This window comes from Scomber scombrus, chromosome 21 (assembly GCF_963691925.1).
Source record: "Scomber scombrus chromosome 21, fScoSco1.1, whole genome shotgun sequence".
Lineage (NCBI taxonomy): Eukaryota > Metazoa > Chordata > Actinopteri > Scombriformes > Scombridae > Scomber > Scomber scombrus.
The window spans coordinates 11,976,021-11,996,602 of NC_084990.1; the positions used below are offsets into that span (position 1 = coordinate 11,976,021).

The 20,582-nt window shown below is 39.5% G+C and overlaps 1 protein-coding gene and 1 long non-coding RNA gene across 2 annotated transcripts; both read right to left on the reverse strand.

The window, feature by feature from the left end:
- Positions 1-3,109: 3,109 nt before the first annotated feature.
- On the reverse strand, positions 3,110-14,125 carry LOC134003252 (serine/threonine-protein kinase BRSK1-like). Its single transcript, XM_062442390.1, has 19 exons — positions 14,041-14,125; positions 13,779-13,873; positions 13,446-13,531; positions 12,854-12,994; positions 12,358-12,474; positions 11,977-12,010; positions 11,346-11,414; positions 11,060-11,206; positions 10,629-10,660; positions 10,307-10,471; positions 9,119-9,216; positions 8,137-8,290; positions 7,921-7,981; positions 6,163-6,721; positions 5,318-5,366; positions 5,055-5,178; positions 4,492-4,702; positions 3,929-4,018; positions 3,110-3,309 (listed from the first exon to the last, which is right to left on the reverse strand). The coding sequence occupies exons 1-19, from the start codon at positions 14,123-14,125 to the stop codon at positions 3,110-3,112; spliced, it is 2,517 nt and encodes an 838-aa protein (XP_062298374.1).
- A 3,586-nt stretch (positions 14,126-17,711) lies between these two features.
- LOC134003745 (uncharacterized) lies at positions 17,712-19,966 on the reverse strand. Its single transcript, XR_009927654.1, has 3 exons — positions 19,625-19,966; positions 18,657-18,765; positions 17,712-17,923 (listed from the first exon to the last, which is right to left on the reverse strand). It is a non-coding gene; the product is annotated as an uncharacterized LOC134003745 (long non-coding RNA).
- Between the last annotated feature and the right edge of the window lie 616 nt (positions 19,967-20,582).

Consider the following 20,582-nt stretch of genomic DNA (forward strand, 5'->3'; position numbering starts at 1 on the left):
ATGGGTACACTTACCTTAACAGTTGAAAACATTCAGCAGAAAAGTAATCAAAGGTAATAAGTTACATTAATTTGATCAAGTAATTGAAATAGTTGCATTACTTACTACATTTTATCACTTATGTGCAATGCACATTTGCTACTAATTATTATATTTGGATGGATGGATGGATGGATGGATGTAAACTTTATTGATCCCCTTGGGGAAATTTAGGGTTTAATTTGTCCGGGTTTCAACTGTATCTTACCGACTTCCTCATCAGTTAGGCCACAGTGGTTAGTTTTCTGATGCAGAGGGAGCGAGCCTATCTGCATAACCGTGAGATACAGTTAAAGGCGCTCGGGAAAAAATCCACCAGTCCACCTCCAGTCAAGGAAAACTGTAAACAAACAACTGAAAACTGCTGGAAGAGCAAGTAATACTTTCATATTTCATTTTCTGTGCTACTTTGCCACTTACTGTGCTTGTGAAGTAATGACCATTTAGGTTAATATAATTAATTTGCTGTTGCTGATGTAAAAAAAACACAGCTGCATAAAATGAACAGAAACTAAACAGACACACACATGAATTTAGGGTTTATTATTGTAACCATAACAATAAGGTGGATCTCTCTTTATTTTGACCATCAATTCAATCATAATTGTTCTTTTTATCACAGGCAATAGTTATAATAGTGCACTTTTTATATTTAAATTATGATACAGACATTTCTTTTTTTAAACACCTTATTCTACTGACCCTTATGGATGGAGAATAGTTTACAATCTTAGCCAGAGTTGGGTCAATGAAAGATGAAAGTGAAGGTGATGTGGTGATGAGAAAGATGAAACTGATGATGGGGTGAGCAATCATAAAGTGTGTACGGACAGTGAGGCAAACAACTTAGAAATAGTTTCTCTTGTGCTGATGATGGCTACACGACAGGTGAAGGAGACAGACAGGTCAAAGGGACAAGGCATAAAAGCAAGAGATGAAGCTAATTAGCAAGCATTCAATGTGTGTGAGATAAATAATGTGTCTGTTAGGGTTTGGCTGTGTTAATCCATCTAATATTCCCGGGTCAGTCACTCATCTCGACAGAACACCCGACGAAGGCTTCTCATGTTATAAGCTCAAAATGCATCTGCTGCAAAGTTTTCAGCTCACTCTCACTCAGCTGTCATCCACCCATCTCCCACACACACACATTCCCGGTACTAGAGATAAAAGCGTGATAAAAGAGATGTGAGATACAAGAAAGATACATTGGAGAAGTAAGATGAGAGCAACTTGTCAGTACTGCTATCAAAGTCGTTCTTTTGGGTTGAAAGAAGCGCTCAAAGAAATAGTAATGAGAAATGATAGAGAACGGGTTTCTTGAATTAGCTCTTGATATATATTTTTGTTGGCATAAAATCTAGTTGTAAACTAGAAATAGTACATGACACAAACAACCACATGACCAAATAACTTAAATAAATAAAAATAAATAAATAAATGGATAGATAAGTGAACAAATATATAAATTAAAAAAATAAAAGTTATCAAAGAAACTGAACTGTAGCACTGTGTATCTCTCTGAAAACATTCTGCACTCTTGTTGCATATTGTGCTGTATGGAAGACTGGTGATGAACATCGACTAGTCTGATAGAGTACTGGAGTAATACTACATGACTGTCTCGAGTTGCTACTTCTGCTTGCAGAATGGTGCGACTCCCAGTGATGAGCATGGGTGCGATGGACTACTTGGCTTGTTGGTGAACACTGATGCGAGGCGCATGGGGGTTAGGAGACTCTTAGCTTGCTTCCCATTTTGAAGTCCTGTTTAACAAGGAATTGACATCGCAAGAGTTGTAAAGTCCGGCATCATGAAAATGTCCACTGATGAATTTCCTTTGTGTTTTTTTTTTCCTCTTTTTTTTTTTGTTTTTTTGTTGTTGTTCAGAGTCAGTGCGTGAATACTATGGCAATAGAAGACAAGCTCGACAAGAAAGGTGGCCTCTGTCTGATCCACAGGCCAGGAACGCTCTTCTCATTCAATGTGGGCACAAACAGCTGTGATGAGGTTCATGGAACTATTCACGCATAGTGTTTTTTTTTTCTCCATCTAGTAATGTTCATATTTCTGTTCAAATCAAAAATACTTTTCTTCAGAGCAACAGGTGTCCAATGCAAAAATCGTAGATGCATTAGTTCATATTGTCTCTGAGACAAAAGAAAATACAAAAGAATAAAAACATTTAACTTGAAACGAATGCCCGCCAAGAAGCAACTGGTTGGCTTCTCCTCACCAACACTGACGTGTTCTCTGTCTTCACTGCTGTCACTGTGCTACTGACATCCTCAAAAGAAATATGTAAACCTAAATAAAAACTAAATAAAAAAATATTTTTTTTCACATTCACTTACTTAGCTTACTTTGTTGGTTTTCTTTACCTCAGGAGAAGACACTGCTGGATTTCTCATTTCCAGGATGTAGTTTCTCCTAAGAAAATCAGGACCTTTTGTTCAGCTCATCACCACTCATTGGAGTGGTAGCAGGGTTCTAACTCTTAGGGTTCATCTGCTGAGATACATCTATATTTCTTTCAGTATGGATTGGTAATTGCATGTTGCTTGATAGTGATATGAGCGTACTGGTTAATTTTAAGAGTAATCTCGAGAACCATCACAAAAGTGTTATTTCTTTTTGGTGTCAGATACTGTATTACAATGATATGGTAGACTAGCCTATCTGATCATGTCAATCCTTTAGCAGGCTGATTTGCTAACTGGCATGCACATTAGCACTTCAAAATTCCTAGTTTGATTTGTGAAGCTGTATCTATGATGGATACCAAACGGCTCATTAACATATAACTTTTTTTCATTAAAGGGTGATTCCTTAACATTTCGTTCTCATTTAAGGGTAGGAATCCTGGTGATCCAAAGGATCAAAACAATGTTGAGAAAAAAAAGTATGACGGGGAAAAGGCTCAATCCTTGCTATGGTCAAGCACCTTCAATAACTTAGTCAAGGAAGAATAGGAATAGCTCATGGCTTGCAGGGATACTTGGAGATGAAGTTATACTGTCTTCTTTCCGGTGTAGTTCAGGCATCCTGCTGCATGGTCTCACTTTCTATCCTATGGTTGAGATTGGGTTCCATTGGAGGACAGCAGTCGGGTTCTCTCTTTCGCTGAGCCTCTGCGCTGCAGAACTCCCCCACTGCCTCCTATGCCTCCACCATCTGCTCGGTCGCCCCACTCGCACCTGTCGCCCCCACCCTCCGAGCGCCTCGAGTTTTGGCGGGTGGGGGTCCCATGGGGCCGGCCGTTCTTCTCATCTGGGAAGGGATCAGGAGACAAGAACAAGAAAGTCACTCTTACGTACAGTATACTATACATGCTACAGTGTCTCTGGTCAGGGCCAGAAATAAACAGCAACTTCATACACTAAAAAGTGGTCCAAGTGCTTAAAAAAGAAAGAGTTGACAGTCTATCAATCAAAGGTGGTGACTACTGTAGATGCTGGGAACCTATGATCTCTCATGAGTATTCTCAACATGTCCATAGCCTCTATAAAATATTTAAGCAGACAGCAATTAATGCTGATTCCACAAATTAAAAATTGAACAAAAAAGTAAATAATAGTGGACAATCAGAAAGCATGGGTTAGTAGATAGGGTTCTTTTTGGACAGACAGTGCTGAAAACAGCCGCATCATCTGCTATAAATCCTGAAAGTTTTCAGCACAGGGAAAGGAGTACATTCCATGCCCTTTATTACATAGAATAAAATATATTTCAGTGTTACAAATTTTAAATAGTAATTAATTTTAAAAAAATTAAAATAAAAATTGTTTTATAAGACTGCCCCTGGATGAACCTAAATGGATCAAATCAATAGGGACAAAGGTTAATTTCTTACAGTGGTTTGTGTTTCTGTTTGTGTAAGCAGTCTCACCAGATAGGGCTTGCACCATGGGTTGATCATGGGAGCTGAGAAGCTGGGCTTGAATCGTTTCCACCACTCGTCTGAACCTGCGACTTGGACCTAGAGATACATAAATGCACACAAACATAACCAAATGTGGATATGGTGCAAAAATATTTGATACCAATGCTACTGTAATATAATAACTTAGTTTCATGATCAAAAAAAAAAAACTAGACTATTTTAAGGTCTTATTTTACCGAGATTGAAAATAGTTTTCAACAGAAACCTTTCGAGACTTGTCAAATGCATCAATGTTTAATGGTGTACAAAATACAGTCTTAAAAAGAAGTGGTAAAAGTGAAAATTTTGATTTAATTTTGGAAACATGTCATCCAAAAAGTAAGTAAACAAGACAGAGAATCTGAGTCAAATCCATGCTTTTAGTGGCAATTTTCATGTCTTAAATAACGATTATTTAATTTTTCTTCATCAAACTTCAGAAAGTACAACCAAAGTCAGTCCAAAATGTTAATATTAATAAGGTTTTATGGCCAAAAAACCCCCCAAAAACAGTTCCATTCCCAACTTGCCTGATATGAGGGTGAATGTCACGCTGTAGATCCCCGTCTCCCTCCTTCCCTCCCTCTCGGTCCTCTCCCTGTCCCGCTCCCTCTCGCCTTCGGAGAAAGCAATGTCCACCTGGAATTTGACGGGCTTCTGGAAGACGGAGGGGCCGCCGGAGGACTTGTACTCGGCCCGGAAGCTGGTCTGGGAGAGGACGCTGTGACTGAGTGATGGGATCTGTGTGGTGGGGAGACAGAGAAGAAGCAGAGAGACCGACAGACTTACGAGGCGGGAGAGGTATGGGGACCAACGTGAGTATAGGGAGACAAAGGGTGAGGGTGAGGAGAAGAGAGAAAGAGTGAGCCATTGGTGAAAGCGAAGTGAGCCATCAACATGCCAAGAGTGAGCAAGACTCAAATAAAGAGAAAACTGAAATAATGACAGAAATGAAGCGCGTACAGTGTGACAGTGAACGTGAATTCCCTACAGCTTTACCAGTGAGAGCCATGCTTTCTGCAAACGAGCTGGTGAGCTTCGAGATACTTTGAGCTTTGCGAGGCGTCAGAGACAGACGGCATCGGATACTCACAGACAGGAAGGCGTGGACAATGTCAGCTTTGACAGAACTCAGAGGTTTGTCTCTGATCACCACAAAGATCTGCTCTTCTTTCTCCAGGCCAATGAAGTTCCCAAACCAAGACTTCTTCGCCAGCCTGGTAGAGACAGAAAATATGGAAAATGAGCAGAATAATTGAAAATGCACGCTCGCACATACACATACTCACACACAAAAACACTTGTCAATGGTAATTCATCTCAAGCGACTTTGTCTGTGCATGAATGATGACTTACTCAGGGCTGGACTCTGGTGTTAGACTAGACATGTCTTCTGATGTGGGAACTAAAAGAGACAAATCACTATTAGTTAATGCGGTGTACAATATTGCATCATTAATTGGAAGCCAGAGGACATAGATAAATGAGATATAATATATTTTTTGACATTACAGAGGTCTGGAAAGCTGTGCATTTAAAGGGGACATATACTCTGTGAAACTGTTATGATGTTAAATATCTATGCTAACCAAGTATGTAGAAATTTTCCATGTAGGTTCATATACAGGCTTCAAGCTGCCATGAATGGTTTTTTTTAGACGATTTTTTCTACCTTACCCAAAAACTATCGTCTGCTCTGTAGTCTTTGTTGCTAAGGTGTTACACATTTTGTCTGTGTTGCCCACTAGCATATCTCAGCTCGAACATCAAGCACAGATGTATTTGAGAAGTTGACATTTCGAGTAAATAACAGGAAAAAGTAGTGAAATCCTACTACTTTATGTTTGATTGTTGACGTGGACTCAGGAGCCAGCTGAAGTTTCCTGAGAGGCAGCTTCCAAGAGCTTGCCAATCAGAACAGAGTGGGCTCATTGGGAGCAGGGACCTTAAAGAGACAGGAGCTAAAACGGCCTGATTCAGACAGAGGCTGAACTGAGGAGTTACATAAAGGGCGAGTATGAGTTAAATAAGGAGGTTTGAACTGTAAATTATGCAAAGATATTCCAGTAGAGCCCCAGAATAAAACACATAGACCTGTAAATGTGCATGATATATCCGCTTTAAACAGAAAATTAGTGATTGTCAGTGTAAACTCTCACAACTCCAATACAGTATCAAGTTAAACGTACAAAGTTGCTCACCTTGCAGTTTACGGCGATGGAATCTGGGTGAGCCCAGCAGATTATTCTTGAAAGAGTTGAGGCGAGTCCTCCAGTGGGCAGAGCTGCTGGCCGCCATGCCACTTCCTCCACCTGGGCTGGAGGGCGGTGTCAGCGACAATGAGCCCACCCCTCCCCCTCCCTCCGCCCGCGAGGAGGACGAGGATGAGGAAGAGGAGGGCGGGGTGGAGGAGGGGTGGTGAGGGTGGTGTACAGGGGTGCCCAAGGGTGTGGGCAATGGAGAGCCCTGGGGAGTGACCTGCGGCACAGAGTGGGCAGAGTTTGGGTAGAAGCTCTTAGTCACTGACTTTAGGACAGAGGAAGAAGGGAAGAAGAAACGGGGGATAGGTGAGAGGAGCGGAGATGGGGAGGGTGAGCGGGAGGATGGGTTGTGCAGTGGCAGGGATTTGATGGGCTGTAGATGGGGTCGGTCGGCAGGTCCCTTGGTGGGCAGGGTCTGGGTCTTTGGATGGGGGGGAGCTTTGAGCTTGTCATGAGCCCGTGCTGAGCGAGGAGTGGTGGTGCTTCCCTGTTTGGGCTCCTTTGTTGGGGGCGTAGCGGTGGCAGAGGTGACGTCTGATTGGCTGAAAGTGAAGACGGGGCTTTGATAGGACTGGGGAGTGGGTTTTTGGGGTGGGGGTGGGGGGGTAGGAGAGATGGAAAACGAGAAAGAGAGGGGATGGAACATGGAGAAAGAAGGATGGAAATGAATAACATGCTTCATGACAAAAGAGTGCATTTTGTGAGTAGTGAAAGTGTCAAATGCAATTCTACTGCTATTATGAAAGCTTTCATTTTGGATCATTTTTTTATAAGTGCCATTAATATCTCATGGTGACAGTTGTGGTAATGACAGGGTTAAGTATGCAGTGACAGAGGACAGTGGCAGTGAAAGAGTTACTGTAATTTCTGGCAGTAAGCGTTTCCTTACTTTTCTTATTACTGGTGGTTTTCATACAAGTTTGAACATTATAAAACCAATAGAGCAAACTGTTCTGTAACCTGAAAATAAATCATGCAATTTAAAGTTCTATATTCACCTTTGAAACTATTGTGAGTTCAACTAGTTCATGCATGACGTAGAAGAGAAGTGACGTGAAGACGGTAGAGAAACTATGAAAATGCCACACAAACCTGTTAGGTGAGATTTATTCTGAGGATCTGGTGTTGTGATCATGTGTAAAAAATGACTACAAGAGCTTGATAAATGGATGTTTCATGGGGTTGTGAAGTGCGGTCAGAATTTTAAGCAGTTTAATGTAGGGATGGGTGGTATAATATGTTAAGTAAAGCAAACATCATTACAATTTTAAGTTAAACATGTTCATACACTGAATCTTGACTTATAGTTTAAATAAAATACCATTTTCTAATATGTTCTGTTATACGTATGTTATTTTGTGAATAATATCACACACCTTAAAATCCCAAGCCACAACTGATGTGCAATACTATTTTCACCCAGCAGTCAAAATGTAGATGGTCCAAATTTGATCACAGACAATGTAAACACTGCTGCATGGACTGAACCATGTGAACTCTGACTGTTGGGAAACTGTGCAGCACATGAATTGGGGATTGAGGCTTTAATTGTAGAAGTAGGTTACAAGAGGGAGATAAATAATACAAATTCATGATGTTAAAAATTCAATATTTCAGAATGCACGCTTGTATCATGTTCATAGATAGTGCAAGTACTAGCAACAGTTTTGTGTGTACAGCTGGCCAACAGGCCCTTACCCTGGGACTGCTGAGAGGGCTGGAGGAAAGACCGGTGGATGCTCCACTGACTGAGCGAGACCTGACAACAAGACCACACATTTAAAGATCAAGTCAGTCAGTATATTGAGTATAACCAACGAGAAACTATGAGACTGAATGCACTCTGTATATTTCATATGTAACTTTTAGAGTGGGTGTGTGTATACTGTTATGTGTAAACATAATATACTGTACCTCTGACTGTGTGCAGCTGTGTCCAGGGCCCTGCGAGGTGGGGTAGGAGACCCCTGTTCAGTAACACTCAACACCTCGAGGCTCTTCCTCTCGGGGCGGCAGCGTCCGTGGCGCGTCAGCATTGGAGAGTCAACCCGCTTTCGAGGAGGGTCTGCTGAAAAACATCACCAAAATGTTAACACAGGATTTACATCAATATCAGCAGTTTGGCTTTACAGTAAGTAATGACATAACCAAATAAAACCACTCTCAAAAGGATTGGTTGTTTTTTACCCATGGCAGTATTCTTAGTTGAAGTGTTTCCTTAGTAATAAACCCCATTGTTTCCTGTTTGATGGAGACGTTGCTCCCTGTTGTCACTTTGTCACTATGCATTTTTTTTTCTTTTGCAGTTCTGAAAAGTATGATCATGTAGAACGTGATTTTTCCACAGGCCTTTTGCTCACTGCACCATCTGTCACTGTGATAAACTTAGCTCCATGTGCACTGGCAGAATAGCTGCCCTATCCCAATTTTGTCCCATAGAGAAATCCGGCAGATGCCCTATGAAGTCTGGTTTCTAAAAGAAAATGCAGTGATGACTAAAATGCTACACATGATTCCATAAAAATGCCAAAACAAAATTGAGCCTTATTAAATAAGAGCCTTATTTCCAACAAAACTTCTTCCATCTTAAAACACATGAAAACGTATCCTCTATATTGGTTCATGTTTTATTTCTAACGATGGAGATCATAGTGACTGATTCATTGGCCGATGACAATAAGTCACAAATATTTCACCCATATCCTTCAAAAATCTTGCTAACAATAAGACAAAAAAAATGTAACATTCATGGTCAGATATGTATGTGAAGAAGCAGCAGAAGTATCATTTAAAGGCACCAGACTCACAGGCAGTGGTACAATTCCTACTCAGAAACTGAAGCTGAGAGAACAGCTTCCTTCCTTGAGTGGATCCCTCCTGCCCCCTAATGACTGACCTACGTCATTGCGCGGAGGTAAGTCCTCATCCTCATAGCTGGGGTAGCGCTCTTTCCTGTCCAGCAGTAGGTAATAGATCATCTTCTCCTGGTTTTCTCTGAGGAAAACAAAAGGAAAGAATTAAGTTCAAATCTGGAAGGTAATAGATCATCTTCTCCTGGTTTTCTCTGAGGAAAACAAAAGGAAAGAATTAAGTTCAAATCTGGAACGAATGAGAAGTAGATGTAGAAAGGAGCAATTTGTGACTCGAGCAGATAACGCTGCTAAAAAGTCTGCGTAGAAGATAAGCAGGTTGTGGCAAGTGACCTCACTGCACAGCCACAGGCTTTTAAGAGGGTAGACCATCCATTTATGCATACACACACATGGATTTCATATGTCAGATTATCTTTACAGAACAGTTCACCCTATTTAACAGATGACATGTTCATCCAATACTCTCCACCAAAGCTTATATTTAATGGAACAGACAGGACAGAGTTGTAACCTTTGCACCTCCCTCTTACTCCTTATCATACTACAGTTCTACTACTGTATATTCAGGGTCTGGATCCTCCAAAGGCAGCGTTCCTAAACTGAATATGTCATAAAGTGCATACTTTTATAGTGTATAATTCGAAGCCCTCTTTTTTCCTTTTCTTTTAAAGTTGACAAGGAGGCACGACTGCGCCATCACTTTTATCTTTGTGAGGCAGGATCTTATTATTAGGTAAAGGTGTGAGAGCCTGTCTCCTCAGGCTTCATCCTTTGTCAAAACAATTCCTTGAAATTGGTCACAACTTCAGTCTATTCACGTCTTTGAACACAACCTGACTTAGAACAGGAGTTTCACATGGCATGATGGAGAGGAAACCATATCCCATCTTCATTTTGCACCAGCACTCAAAATGTCTGTCCAATATACACTGGGGCCAATAAAAATCCGAAGCTGAAACATACTGAAAACAATACTGAGTAACCAGAATAACAGCTTCTGTAAGCAAGTCAATATAACAGAAGAGCTGCAATAAAGCAACATAAAAAATGACATCCTCAAACATATTGTAGAGTACAAAAAAATGAACATATCAAGTAAGGCAGTAGTGTATTTATTACATGGATATTTCATTGTATTGTGGTCACTCAGTGTACAACTGGGCAATCAGAAAGTTGGGCAATCATTTAGAGTTGGAAAAAATATAACTTACTCTTCACATTGCAAATCACGTGTGAGCTTGACTCGGTCTCTGAAACAGCCCAGCGAGTGCATGCTGTCCAACACATCTGGGTCCAGCTCAGTCAGGGACAAGATTCGCCTCACACACACTCTCCTGGGAGGAGGCTGCTCAGGACACGGCTCATTACGACCACCCCTGGGAGCCACACAGACACACACACGCACACACACACACACGCAGAAACACACACGAGTGACATGAGTATAATGTGTATGATTAGATATGCCGCAACATCAATTGAAATCAGTGTTCCATTCAACAGTCAAGTACGTAAAAATGAACATATACTCACAGATACCAGGCGTGTTTCTGGATGGTCTCTAGCTGTAAGGGGTGACAGGGCAGATGGGGCTATTAGTTTCTACAGTCTGTTAACATCCAGATGGCCACAGTGCTGCAGTGTGTAAACAGTTCACACCAGATCCCTTGTTTACGTGCACAAAAAGTCACCTCATCAGTTCTGAAAATCTACATTTTTTAAATTTTTCTTGCTACGTTAATTGATTTTGAGAATATAACTGAAAATTATAGTGTGCTGGACATGTTATCGAACCAGTTTGGTCAATTGTACATCTGATACTTGTGATGAAAGCACAGAAATATTGTCTCAAATATGTAGTATTTGGGATTGAACTGTAGGTGTCAACATGAATACAGTCTACACATGAGACTTCCAGGTGTTTTATGGCCATCCATTCATGTGTAACAAGCACAGTCCCGTACCGTGAGCCTCTTTTCAGGGTTGACCTCAATCATGCCCTTAAGCAGGGACTGGCAGTCCGGGGGGATGAAGTGTGGCATGTGGAACACCCCGCTCTTCACTTTCTCCAGGAGCTGGCGTAAATTGTCATGGTCAAATGGCAGGGCACCCTGAGGAAGAATGAGGAAGAAAGATGGGAAAAAGGAGAGACAAAAGGAAAACACAGATGGAGAATACATAAGTACAGCAAACATATAAGGGGCTATTCATGAAGGGATTAATCTAAACTCTAAACTCTTAAGGCCTTACCACCAGTAGAGCAAAGAGGATGACCCCACAGCTCCAAACATCTGCTCTCCGTCCATCATATTTCTCCCCCTGCCAAAGACAGAATCCCAATGAATTCATTCACCACTGACTATTTAAAAATGCAAATGAGCCATATTACTTGATTTAATTCAGTGAGATTATTTCAGATGATTTAAGGCTTATCCAAGACAATATCATTTCATACAGAAGAGATCTTGGTCAAAAGAAACATTGTATTCCATTTTAATGGAGCTTAGTCCATCTCAGTCAAAAACACAATGAATCAATTTGTTCACTGATACTGTACAACTGTATCTTCTCGGGCTGTCAACACCCTCCAGAATCTGGAATCAACAGCACAAGTCACAGACTCCGTTTTCCATTAAGGCTTTTTAGGGTATTTTTTATGATTTTGTAGCAATAGATGATGTACTTTTGTTTGGCTCAAACAGTAGGATCCAAAAGTCTGAGACTGCTTTCCTATTTAAGTGGTGTCAGACTTTTGGACGCTACTGTATAACCTTGAAATAACTATGTCCCTCTGAATGAATACTTTACTAAAGTCCTTTGCTTATTTTTATTACATGTAGCGACATCTGAGGAAGGTGCTGTGCAGGAGCTGGGCACTTACCCGTATGACTTCAGGGCAAGCGTAGTGTGGTGATCTGAAATAAAAGGGAATTATGTTACAGGTAACATTACTATACTTGTAAGTCTGGAAGAATGGTCAGAAATGCTAGTACTACTGTAAAAACTATATATGTTGTACTGTATGCATGTATGTATGTATGTCTGCATGTGTGTATGCATGTGTGTATGTATAGTTATGTACGGATGGATGGATGTATATTGGCACATTACATAACATTATGTAATATGCATTGGCTTACAAGTTACTAAACATCAAAATATGAATATTCTTTATGCACATTTTTATATGAAAACAAACAAACACACACACACACACACACACACACACACACACACACACATACACACAGTTGGTACTCACCCACAGCTGGTCTCTAACAGACTGTCTCCCACCTGTAGGGAGGCCATGCCAAAGTCAGCGATACGGATGTTGTTTTTCTCATCCAGCAGCAGGTTCTCAGGCTTCAGGTCTCTGTGACTGCATCCATACGACAGAAACTGTTTTAGTGCTAGCGTACTGTATCAGTCCTCTTCACTCCTGTGCAGTGTATTACTTGCTACGATTAAAACGAAACATTACAATTATCTCGGTATTACTAATATTATTAAATATGTTTTTTTAAATCTATTTTAATGCTACTGTTTAAGCTAGCCCAACCATGTGACTATTTTCCATGACACATCATACTGGCATTGATTCTTTATTGTTTAAAGAAAAATCTATGGATAAATAACACTAGAGCCACAGTGGTTTTATTTTCAGATCAAAGGCCAAAACAAATTAAGTTAGCAGAGGAGCCCACACATGACCAAAACCCCAATCAGTTAAAGCACAACTGCTTTATGCAAAAACTAACCAGATGGAGTGACTGTGGCAGAAATCCAAAGCAGAGATGATCTGCCTGAAGAACTTCCGGGCCTCTTTCGGAGTTAGCCGGCCCTTCTTTACCAGGTAGTCAAACAGCTCTCCTCCTGACACATGCTCCAACACCAGGTATCTTCCACATACAGGGACAACAGTGTGATTTAAACCATAGTCTCTGAGAGATAACTGGAGGATGAAAAATTATAACCCAGACACTTTAAAACTAATAAATAATCCATTTGTAATTTTCAGTTGATTCTAGGACTACAATATTGAGATGAAATCTTGCAATTTATCTTTTTCATGTATTCACTTTAAGCCAGCCAGCCAGCCAGCCAACCTGCCTGTCTACTCCAATAGCTATTTTATAAAACTGTTCTTCCTTAAGATAGATCAAAAACAGATTTTTTTTTTGGAGGGGAAGGAAAAAGTGAGAATGAGAGTGATGACAGCGGATTATTATAGTTCTTAGAGCAATATTTGTCAATCCTACACCAAAGTTTAGTACTCAGCAAGGGGGAAAAAAGCATGCAGACTGCACTAAGCCCAGTTATGCAACTTCTTTGAATGCAGAGTGAACTCACAGATATTTGTTATTCTCGTAAACATCATGCAGCTTCAACACATGCGGATGCTCAATCAGTTTCAGAATGGCAATCTCCCTCTCAACCTGGTCAGGGAGAGATAATAAAAAGGAGACAGACAGAGACAGAGAGAGGGGAGCTAAGATGTCATTGAAAAGCAGTAGACACAAGGCAGTCAGTGTCACTTTGAAGCAACAGAGCTGTGGTTAATTGATTAACTAATACAGAAGTTAAGCATAAGAGAATAGGGACAGCACAATGCACATTGCTATATAAAAAATTACAATTGCTATTGTCACTGTGAGCAACAACCTCAACCACGTCATACTGTACCTTCATCAACACTGACTCAGACAGCTTCTCTCTGTTGACTATTTTGATCGCTACCTTCTGACCCGTAATACAATGGATACCGAGCTTGACCAGTCCTGAAAGACAGACAGAGATGTTGAGACGGACAAACATGATATACAGAAAGAAGCATCATAAACTGCATTTAATTCTACATAAAATTGCAGTTTCCATCAATTCCACATTCTAAGTTTTGCCATTATTTTATAGTAAAAAAAAATATTTAAAAAAATGGTGTACTCACCTGTCTGTCCCTTCCCCAGTGTCTTTTCCAGTCGATATGGCCCAACATATTGAGCAGACTGACTTAAAGACAGTTCCTTACTCATACTGCTCTTACTGAATGCTAATGCACTACTACTACTACTGCACTGTGATTATTGCAATAACTGTGATATTATACAGCTTATACAGAAGTTGTTGTGGGATACAAGACAAGTGGTAAAACCAGAGGGACTACCTTTTTATTTCAGTGATAACACTGCTTCTCTGAAGTTACTGGGTGAACATGGTTTCTTTTTTCTAAAAAAAAATGTCCAACTGGAGCTGACTTACAACATCTGGATGATGATAAATAACATTCATTTAAACCTGGTTAGCTAAATGCGTTTGCTTTTTTTTGTTTTGTTATGAAGCACGGTAAACATGTATAATATTTAACAAAACAGCGTGTTAGTGGTAGATAAAAGCAGAGAATGATGACAAGTAAATTACTACGCTGTTTTATGCATTAAATACGGACCACTTCCCTAAAGGTAAACATAACAGTGATGACAAACTAACGGGTTTCACCTCTGTACATGAGCTTATATGAATAACTTACACCATGTCACATATATAACGTTACCTAATTGTTAGTAAGAAAAACAACGCAGAGTGACGTTAACGTTATATAGCCTTTAAAACGAGCAGGGTTATCACACGTCCGCAGCGAAGATTTATTTATCATTTGCTGGTTGAGTCTCCCAACAAAATGTCAAATATGTCAAGCGCCGTCAAACGAAATCAATTTAAATGTCTCACTCAGGCCTGTTTTACAGGTGCAACAACATGCTATTTTAGCCTCGCCGCCGCTCTCCCACTCAGCAGCGAGCGAGGCTAGCTTTAGCTTCAACGCCTTGACCGACGGCTGTCTCGCTGTCAAAAAAACCCACACCTCCTGAAGTTTTTGGGCATCGAGAAACGGTAAGGTTTGTCACACGGCTGCCACACTCCTGCAGTATTTCGAGGTGAAACGCGTACTCCTCGCAAAACAACCATCTTTAACGTAGCGTAGTCCTCCCCCTCCCTGTCTGTCCCCCCTCCGTCTCTCCCTCTCTACATCCCTGCAAGTAGCGGATCACAGCATCTTCTCCTCTCTCCTTTGGCTTGTCCTCCTCCCTCACCGGCGGATACACAGGTGAAAAAAAAAACACACAGATACACACAAATAAAATATCAACTGCCCTATTCCCTTTCTCACTCCCGATTATAGTTCACGCAGGGTAAAGGCCCCTGTATTACACTCCCTTCGGTTTTCTTGCCGTAAATCGATATTTTCTCTCTCCTCTTCCTTCCTTCGTCTCACTCGCATCAGCATCCGGGTCCCACTCCCTCTCCATCCTCTCCTCCTCCTCCTCCTCCTCCCGATCGTCTTCCTCAAAATACGCTTATCTCTGCATTCACCTCAGCTCTGTGGGCCTACTGTGCTCCTGCGGGTTGTTGTTATTATAAAAAGACATTTATCGCCAGAGGCAGCGGATGGGACGCTGTAGGTTAGGGGCTAAAGAGGTGCTTTTGCACGGCTCTGGCCCCTCAGAATAACCGGTGTCCCATAGGTGCTATTTTATGGTGGTATTTTTCTGTTTGATTTGACATGAGGTGTCAAATTTGAGGTGTTCCACTTTAACACAGAGAAATGTATTTATTGCATGCAGGTGTGGAAGAAGCATTAGGACCTTGGTGTAAAAACACCCCATTATCACTAGTGTTTCCATTTTATGCCACTTTTTACTTCTCAATTATTTTAGTGGGAATTATTATACTTATATGATATTATTATACTAATTATTATAATTATACTATAATTATTATACTTATCATACTCTACTCCACTACATTTATTTGATGACTATAGTACTTTTCAGTAAGAGTTTACATGCAAATCATAATCACCTTATAAAATATGATGCATTTTTATGATTAAACTACTAAATTAGCTTCATCTCAATCAGTTTCAGCATTTATTTTTAAACTAATATGCAGCATTTTATGTACATTTGATCCTTTTTCTTAATTAAATTCAATTAATTTCATAGTTCATAGTTATTTATAATTATTCAATTCCCAGTGATAATTATTCAATTCGCAGTTCACACAATAATACAATACAGTTTGTTGTAAAACTGTCATATATCATGCCTCCATTACATGTCTTTGTTACACGTGTTTGATAACCACGTTTGAGGGATCATTGCGTTTGTATACATATTCTGTGTAGAGAAGATTATTGGCCAATATATTGATATCAGAATTGTTTTATCCCTTAATATTGGTATAGGCATTAGTAGTATCAGTCAGGCTCTATTTAATAATGCAGCAAAAATAATGATACAATAATACAATAAATGTAGCTTAAATACATTGAAATGGGGTATTATGCATAATAGTTTTGATCATTTAAGAACATTTTGTTGATAATACACTTTTATAGTATTTTTGCTGTTACAATTGTTGATAACACACTTGAATTCTTACATTGTGATATTGCTTTTGCTCAAGTAAAGGATCTGACAACCTCTTCCACAGCTTTACTTTACAGTATGTGTCATTTGGGATATTTAAACCTCACTGAAATCTATACGGTACTAAAAGAGAATATTTTTATTTCCTTAAAGAAAGGTGACCCATCACGCCTCCTCATCTAGGAGGAAACTAAAAAGTGTTGGGTGCTGATTCAAATGAATCACACAGAGATGACATATAACAAAATAATAAGTAGGACATTTGAATGTATCATCTGTAAAGTGAAAAATCTCTTAAATCTCAATTTGAAATGTGTGTGGGAGGATAATTCCCAAAAGCCCATCTTCATCTGCGCCTAGCTGGTTGATTTTCACGCAGCCAGAAGGATATGTCTCCAACCATGGAGCAGAAATAGAACGGGAAAGATACTCATCCTTCTATTTTTCTGGTTTGTTCTGATGGGACAGAAATGGTCTTTTGAGATCAGAATAATATGCCATATCTTGCTAGAGTAGATGGATAAAGGAGACCTACACATGGGGAACACATCAAATAAGTCTACATTTAATATAGATACATTTTTTAAAGTCATGCTTTGTAGAAAACCACATTGTTTGATTTTCTTACCAGCAGGATTTGAAATAAAAGAATGGCAGTAACAAGGGAGTCCATGAAGCACAACTGAAGGAAGAAAAAGTAGGACAAAACTCAGTCTAGTTCTAAGGTTTTTAGGGCAGAATTAACTTTGCCTTATCCATACATCTGAACATATATACTGTAGTTTTCTAATGCAATTCAATGTAATTCTGTATTTCTAACTTTCAAGCAGATATTTTAGGAGCTTGATCCTGAAACTCGGGCAGAAAAAAAAAATCTCTTTTAGGTCCTTTCTCCAGTGTAATCTCTGGACATTCCCACAATCCCCATTGCTAGAGCTCAGACTGGAAAAGTGACATTAGACTACTCAGTGCAGGTACTAATGCGCGGATTAAGCAGAGATTAACAAGCTCTTCTTAATTCCATTAAGAGTAACTGCGCAGTGTAAAAGCCTATATGCTCGGCCAGTGGAAATGGTCCAACAGCCAGTACATTTAAACATGATCCTTTAAGACTATAACAACAAATGCTGATACATTGACATCTGTTATTATCAACAAAAAGAAAAACAATACAGTGTTTATATTAAATAGACAAGCTTGTTATTTATTGTAAAATATCTGTATTTTGTTGCATAAAAATGTGCATTGACATTCAGTTCATAATGGAATTGTAAAATGTAAAAAAAATATTTCACATTGATAGTAAGTGCACACAGTATGAGTGGCATCAGCTCCTCTCCAGTCAGATTGTTCGGTCCAGTGCAAGGGAATGCTGGGAAGGTGGAGTATTTTGATCAACTGAAGCTGGGATTTAAAAAAAAGAGAAGCAAACATGGCAAAAGTTACAAGACTGCATTAGAATAGACAGAATATATTACAAAATATATGATTAAAATAATGAAAAACTTATAACAGAAATTCACACCACTCACAAATGATTGCTTCTATGAATTATAAAGAACAAAATCAAGTGTTATTTAATACAATTATTGGAACGCAAGAGTTAGTGTCTGACAAGTTTGACACAAAAAGGTTAAATCCTCCTTCTACACTTCATGTAAATGTATATAGTACATAGTTTACCTCCTATAGAACTCACTGATTGCATCCTTAGTTATTTGTTAGTATTTCTTATCATGATTCTTTATTTAATTTAGATAAATTTGGCCTCATATGGTTGGTTGTGTTGGTTTTTCCATTTCTTTTTCATTTTGTCCTTGTAAAGCACTTTGTAATGTCTGATTTTGATAAGTGTTGTATAAATAAACCTCATTATTATTATGTTAATATCATAGTATGGATTGTACAAAGGTGGGACAGTACAAACAAAAATGCTTTTGGTATAGAAACATCACACAGAAGCAACATCTCAGTGTCAACTGCAACACACATTCTTCTATGGCTGCTTATGTGTAGTCTTGATTGTGATACTATGTGATACAATGCACAGAGCTCCTACAGTGTTTTTTACACGGTTTATTAAGGGGGAAAATGAATTTGTGTTGATCTATTTTTACAGGGATTTATATGAACTTACATTTTACATATATTTCCTTGTGCATCACGATCCCTCGGACAGGGTTTTTACGCAGGCCTGGAACGCATCTACCAGATCTTTACAGTTCTCTGCTCCCTTCTCTCTGACACTGAAACACAAAGCCACATTTTACAATCAACACGCTCATCACATCTCTACACATGAAGCTGGTTTACTCTTCAACGCATATAACAAGATTTCACACCTAAGAAATTGTACCTCCTGAAACTTTACAGATGACTATCTCTAAAATTGAGTCTACATGTGCATCAGGGATTATTACAATATAGCCTGATAATAATGTACTCCAACTCGAGCATCATCCACAGCTGCCCTTATCTGCATCTAGTTGTGTACAAGAACATGAGTGAGTAATCTGTGCTGCAGCTCTGCTAACACTAATCACCACAGCACGTGGACATACACCAAATGTCTGTCGCTTCTTGTGTGCACGTAACATGAAGCGACAGCATGGAATGCGCCGGTCCTCTGCAATAGGTCATAGGTGTTGAAGCCTATTTTAAACCTCAGGTCTATTAATGCTTCTCAAGACATTTATGTTAATGTAAGAGCTCTCTGTAAATGTCATCATGTACGGTAGAGAGGATTTGCTGAAAGTTGTGAGCAAGTATTCTCCATGAACTCCAGTTACAGCTAATGAACTTCCCCACAAGTTGAGCCCAGATGACAAATTAATATGAATACGTCAGATTTGATGCGTAAAAAATTGAATTAGCGACGACTGAAAATGGCCAAAAGGATGTAATGGAAAGGGAATGGTATTTAGCAGGAGCCCAAACACAGTTAATGAATGTTCCTTGAGGGCACAAAGTTAAGCAAAGACACTAAGTACAGGCACATGCGCTCACCAAAGACCATCATAATGGTTGAAGCAAACTTAATAATACAAGTACGTGTATATTTGGATTTTCAACATCTAAAATTTGACATCACTCCCGTCGACTCACCATTTGTCAACATCCTCTTTGATGACCTGGCACGGCGCTGGCACAGCTTCGTTAGAGTCTGGCATTTTGACAGAGGAGCTGGAGTTTTTGTGGAGGTCTGCTGCTTGCAAGGGCTGCAAGTCAAGTATGGTTACAGATTGGTTACAGAGATAGAGGGAAAGATGGTAGAGGAGGGAGAGAGGGAGGGAGGGAGGGAGGGAGGGAGGGAGTGAAGGAAGGATGAGGCATGACAGTGACCATGTATGATAAACTGGGACAAGTCAAGGAATCTGATAGAAATTAATCACATGGAAGAGATTACTCAGGGGGATCAATTTCAAGTCCTACTGTTTATTGCAATATGTTTAAGTGACCTCTTTCTCTTGTTCTAACTTTTCTCCATCTCATTTATTTACAGCCACCTCTATAATTTAAGGATTCTTCAAATCTTTAATTCCTGCCCTTTGTTTTATTGTCTTCCTAATGAATATGCAGATAGCTGACCTTTTGAGTCAACTATTATGCATTACAATGGCCTCATAATGCATTTTAAATACTCTCTACAGGGGAGCTGGCAGAGAGCCTTTTCCTGAAAAGAGACTAGAGACCATGATTTTGTTGTTGCAGTGTTTTCTCTGCTTAAGAGGTCGAGCCATAGCATTTGTTTAACCGATCGATGCAACTAATAATCTGAAAATAACCCAGAAATCTGAGACTTTTACATATTAATAAAAAAACAGATGTGGCCAGCATTAGAGTGTAATCCCTAATAAAACACACATGTGTTTCTTATTTTTAACATCCAGCTCATCCTGACCTAATTGTGTTGTTACAACCATATTCACACTGACATGCTGTGTTTGAGCATTTTGAGGTTTAACTAAAAAGCAAAAAGGTGTAAATTAATGCACTGCTATCTATCCAAACATATTGCACTTTAAATATTTTAGCATTCACATAATTGCAGGACTTTATATAA

What these genes read in the sequence shown, in the direction of transcription:
- LOC134003252 (XM_062442390.1), bottom strand. Translation starts at nt 14,125, where the DNA reads ATGAGTAAGGAACTGTCTTTAAGTCAGTCTGCTCAATATGTTGGGCCA. An exon ending in TACGAGAATAACAAATATCT is followed by an intron (nt 12,995 to 13,445) that starts GTGAGTTCACTC and finishes TGTATGTGGAAG; the next exon opens with ATACCTGGTGTTGGAGCATG. An exon ending in GCCCTCTCAGCAGTCCCAGG is followed by an intron (nt 6,722 to 7,920) that starts GTAAGGGCCTGT and finishes CCCCCAACAAAG; the next exon opens with GAGCCCAAACAGGGAAGCAC.